Genomic DNA, 5,624 nt, shown 5'->3' on the forward strand with positions numbered 1-5,624 from the left:
CATATACATATACAGTATAAATATGCAACAAATTAGCATTAAAAAAAGAAGAGTTTGGGAAACATTTAAAATGTTTATAAAGTGAAGCACTGAATTTTCATTCACTTCTTTTTGCTTAAAACATTTTCTTTCTGCAAACTGAAAATCTGCACCTATTAAAGCATTTAGAATTTAAAAAACTATCCATTTCTACTAATTGCTTTTATATTTGGATGTTAATCAGGAGATAATAAAATGTTTTTCAGATTCTGAAGTGTAAAATACAGTTTTATGGAACTGGAAACTGTCCTCCTCACCTCGTCCACGTGGAACATGAGTGTTTGTTACGCAGCACGTTTTAATGTCTTCATCAAGGGCGCGCTATGAAGATGAATGTTTGCCACATTGCCATCTGAAATATGTGGAAATGTTTAGTCTGCTTGTGATCCGGGCCTTCTGTCTCTCTGTCTCTCCTCTGGCCTCATTAAACAAATCTGCATCCTGTCTGCCGCGCTGCCAGTCGCCCTGTTGGCTCAGCTGTGTACAAATAAAAAACACAAATAAACACGGGACGGATCGAGACACATGTCCCACTTCAAAGATTCATTTGATCCCAGCGCAGAACTGAATCTGTGCTTCAAATGAACACGATTTGGTTTTAAACAGAGTTTGTGCAGACATGAAGAGCTTAAGCTTTCACTTTGTAGGTTGTTGTTTTTTTGTTTTTTTTGTCTTTGTTGTAGCGATGAAAAGTCTTCATGAACCACTGGTTTCCAGTTTAAACTCTCATATTTGAATTTTCGGGCTGCAGAAGTAAAGCTGGTATCATTTGTCCTCYGTTAAGTTTCACATCATGTCTTGTTACAGACGACAGGAAGTCATCCGTCCACCGTTTGTGGAAACACAGAAAAGATTTTCATCCATGTCAGGTTTTAGTTTTTAAAAGTCACTGATTTCTGTTCTGAACCAAACCTCTCAGATATTCACCTGAACTCAGCAACATGCTGAGATTTCATCTTTACAGAGGATTTATAAATGATTTATTGAAACGATGGACCTGATGCTGGTTTTGTTTTAAAGTTGGACTTAGCAAAACCTTTGTGTTATTTAAATTCAGTTTAGACAAAAAGAGGGGGACAGATGTTATAAGATTCTTTTTCTTCCCTCTGCTTCCTTTCATTTCATCAATTGTGTTTTGATTTTATTGCATATAGATGTTTCTTATTGTTTTAATAAATTAATATAATAAATAAACTAGAAGCACTTGGAGAGCGCAAACTTCCGCCAAGGCCAATTTCCCCTTTCCTGCAACTAGGGTTGGGCATAATCGTATCGTGAACAATTAATCGTCAGAAAAACATTAATAGATTAATTTTTGGCACTTGAAGATTAATRCGATTAATGCCAACAGGTAGAATCTACTCGCTGCTCCTCTCCGCTTCAAATATAACGAACATTAAAAAAAAGTTCTGCAACTTATTTATCCATCAACACAATTTAAAATTTGATGTATAGACTGAAGTCTGTAATTTTGACACAGTTTGGAACAGATTTTTATGAAGAGCAAATCTTTCCCACTAAATTGGTCATGTGACTATGAAATAAGGGTGTCCAGAGACTCCAGGGGATTAATCGTCAAATTAATCGTTATCGGCTAAATACCACAATTAATCGTGATTTATTTTTTGGCCAATATTGCCCAACCCTACCTGCAACAGTGAAGAGTCCTTCAAAAAATTCCTGGATCTGGATCATCACCTAAATGTAACAATGTGTTCCTTTGGTCCATACCCACCTGTGGGAAATTACATGAAAATCCATCCATAATTTGTCGAGTAATTTTGTGCAAAGTATGACAAACGTGACTGGAAACATAACCTCCTAATATATATATATGAGTGTGAGTGTTTGTGTTGTATGTGATTTATAACAATTTTAGTCATGTATACTGTGTGTGTATATATATATATATATATATATATATAAATGAGTGTTTGTGTTGTATGTGATTTTTTACATTTTTAGTCATATATATGTGTGTGCTTGTGCACAAGTGCTTTACAATGACTAAAAATGTAATAAATTACATAAAACCCAAGGACTGGAACAGCATCAAAATGAAAAAAAAAAAAACATTTTACCATAAAAGAAAAGAAATTAAATAAACATATTTTTTAAGAGAACCTCAGCGTTACCTATCAGACCTGAATGGGGGATTGGGTGAGTGTCTAGCTTACCTTTCCCTTTCCGATACAGGTGGGGGGTAAAAAAAATCCAAAAAATGTAAACAAAATACAAAATTGTTRGGACGTGCAGGCCGATATATWATCAAATTGATATTTTGTTACATTAAAGTCATTTAGAACAGTAACTTTTTCGATTTAAAAATAATTGGGTCTAAAGTTATGTTTCTATGCGCCTTCGTGATTGGTCTTCTGCTTCAGGCAATCCCACTGGATGTCTACAGTCGTGGGGGTTGACCCGTCTACGAATGATCCGATGTGATTGAAATCTACAGTCAGCTTCCTAGAAGCTGATTGGCTGTCTACAGTTCTGTGGTGGATTATTTCCTCTATCATAAATAAATCCTTGGATCCAGATCATGATCCAGATTTTCACCAAAATTTAACGATGTGTTCCTTTGGTCAATACCCACCTGTGGTAAAAAAAAAAAAAAATTCATGAAAATCTGTCCGTAAGTTGCTGAGTAATTTTGTCCACAAGTCACTAGACTTGGATTAATTGATCTAAACTCAAAAACCTCTGGTTGTTTTTTCAAATCTTAAATTGAAATATTTCTTGGCAGCCGCAGCCCCCCCACAGTGAGGACCAGCTYGTGGGTTTTACTGCAATGTGGGAGTAATTTAGTGTTCTGTTCTGGGTAGAATATGCAGCCTRTTTCTAAATGTTTGTGGCCGTCTAGAAGGTGCATTTCATGGCCAGTTTGGCAGCAGGAAGTGTCTTCGGTCAGGTTGTTTGTAGGAACAGCACATAATGATTTTAGCCTGCAGGTCCTTGAAGCTCGCTCTCACACACACACACTCACACTGCATCAACACAAATCAGTGTTTGACAAAATGTACGTAAGTCCGTTCTGGAACAYGTTTTCTGCAGAGAATCTGACCCAAATACTGTGAATCCTGCAGATTTGTTAAACCTGTTAAAGCAACCAAAGCAGATTCAAAGTAATCCTCCTGACAACTAGGGCTGTGTATTGGCAAGAATTTGGCGATACGATACATACGTATCATAACAGAGGGGTCACGATACGATATACCCTGATATATTGCAATATTGTAAGCAAGGCAATATATTGTGAAATATTGCGATTTTTTGTCCAAAAATTCTATTAAATAAAAACCTCTTACTAAAAAAAAATAAAAATAAAAGCTAATGTTTACTTACAATGCTAATGCTACCGTTAAGGGCTCGACACACGGGGAGCGACAAACTACAGCGATTAACGGCTGTCATCGTAGCCAAGGTGAAACCCGACACACGGGACACGATAGCGATCGAATTTGATTGGTTCTTGACTCTGAAGGCGGGTGTGCATTACGGACGTGTAAACTAAACAAATCTTGCGATGCTAATGATATTGAAAAACAAACGCACATCAAGATACAGTTTTATGAGGAAAAACTTACCATAAACTTCACCCTGGTGCCAATAAATTCCCACAAAGCTTTTTAGTAATCACTTGGTGAAAGTGTTAGCTAACTGCAGTGTGTAGCATACTCTCCTCTCATTGGTCAGTCAATGAAACCCTCGCTGATTGGTTGTACGCTAAGCGACAGCGACAAAAGTTGAACATTTCTCAACTTTCATATGTCGCGTCGCAAGCTCGCGTGTGCACGTCTACGTGTACGAGCGCGAAATTTCACATGCACTATTTTCGCCGGTTGCTTAGCTGGAGGAGGGCGAGCGACGTCGCCTCCCGTATGTCGAGCCCTTTACTCTCTGGCACTCAAGAGGTAGAGGAGCCAAATGGCTGGCTCACTGCTGCCAACTAGTGGTCAGAGGCTGAACTACAACATAATTACCTAATTTCCCTCTGGGATCAATAAAGTATTTTTGAATTTGAATTGAATTGAATTTGATCATAAAAATGAACAGTTGGCAAGAAGGTTGACATTTTAAACCTTAATTAAAAATCGATACAGGGCATTAGAATATTGATACAGTATCGGGAAATAAAATATCGCGATATTTCAGTGTATCGATATTTTCTTACACCCCTACTGACAACGTCACATGGTCAGCGTTTAGATTGTTTATCTACAATCACATACTGTTATTTTGTTATTTTTCATTTGCAAAGAAGCCGTTCCATCAGATTCAAGTGAAAAAAAAAAACCTTATTAAACAGATATAACTTTGATCTTAAAGGTTTGCAGACCCCTGGTGTATTATTTTGTTATAAAACTTAACTCAGCTGCCCAAAGCCTAATTTACTTTTAGAGCTTCTAGAAGTAAAACAAAATGTCTGCCGCTGGAGTTTCCTTCTTGTCTCATGACCCCTCCCTCCCTGCCTCTGTCTCCTCTCAGGTATTCTGTCCTTCACAACGGGAACCACAAAGAGCAGGAGAAGAAGCCTCTGCACACAAACATCGGCTCCCACGAGTCCTGCTTGTGACGAACAGCGACTCCACGGTCACCCCCGCCCWTCGAAACTCACACCGTCATCACGGAGACGCAGGAGCCACTGCGGCCTTCGGGGATCTGATCCGAGCAAACAGGAGTCGCTTCAGAGATCAGGACGATGATGAGRCGTTGGGTTATTTTTTTTAAAACTCAAACAGAACCGGCGCTTCCTGCCTCTCTCACGCCAGTTTCTGTCGTCTCAGTTTTCCACAGACGGGCCTGCAGAGACAGAACCGGCCCGGTCCGAACTCAGCACTCATCCCGTGTTGTGAAGAACTGGCAGCAGCGGTGTGGTTTGGAGAACGTGATTACTGACTGATTTATCCAGTTGAAATATGTTGCCAAAGTGATTTTCATACATATAAAGCGGACCTGACTGATTATTTTACAAACCTTTTGTTTCGTTGTTTTTCATCAGAAAAACCTGCAGATTTCAGAGGGCTGTTCCTTGTAAACTGAACACAAGTTGGCAGCGATGATTTTCTAAAACAAGTGTTATGTTTTGTGAAGAAGAGAGTCGAACAAAATGTTTTTTTTTATTATTATTTTTTGCTAAACACCACATTCAAACATTCCTGTGTCCTGCAGAGGAAAAGGCTCGTCTCTCCGGTCAGCTCCATCAAATCCTCCCGACAGAGACGAAGAAGAACAGGGCGGCAAGGCTGCGTTAAATCCTTGACCTGGACTGTCCAAGTGCATTATCGCAGCTCGGCCTGCGCTGGTCCGGCCCCGGGCCCCGGGCCCCGGCTGAATGATTGTTTTAAGTTCAGCAGCAAAAATAGAAAAACATTTAAAGAGGAGCACAACACCTGAGAGCTGCTGGTGAATAATTCAACAGATTTTCTGATGATGTTCGGCCGATGTGTGCTTGTTGGGTCTGCCTGATTCTTTTTCAAGTTTTATTTGCTATTTGAGCACATTTGTTTGTGTGTGTGTGTGTGTGTGTGTGTGTGTGTGTGTGTGTGTGTGTGTGTGTGTGTGTGTGTGTGTGTGTGTGTGTG

At 39.3% G+C, this 5,624-nt stretch overlaps 1 protein-coding gene across 1 annotated transcript in view; it reads left to right on the forward strand.

The window, feature by feature from the left end:
* The window catches only part of htr4 (5-hydroxytryptamine receptor 4), a gene marked incomplete at its 5' end in the record, with an annotated part of 26,129 nt that extends 20,542 nt beyond the window's left edge, over window positions 1-5,587 (forward strand). The window contains 1 exon segment of the mRNA XM_014034098.1: window positions 4,528-5,587. Coding sequence (XP_013889552.1) covers window positions 4,528-4,615 — 88 coding nt within the window. The 3' untranslated portion in view covers window positions 4,616-5,587.
* Window positions 5,588-5,624: the final 37 nt, after the last annotated feature.

Source organism: Austrofundulus limnaeus, unplaced genomic scaffold (assembly GCF_001266775.1).
Source record: "Austrofundulus limnaeus strain Quisiro unplaced genomic scaffold, Austrofundulus_limnaeus-1.0 Scaffold1967, whole genome shotgun sequence".
Lineage (NCBI taxonomy): Eukaryota > Metazoa > Chordata > Actinopteri > Cyprinodontiformes > Rivulidae > Austrofundulus > Austrofundulus limnaeus.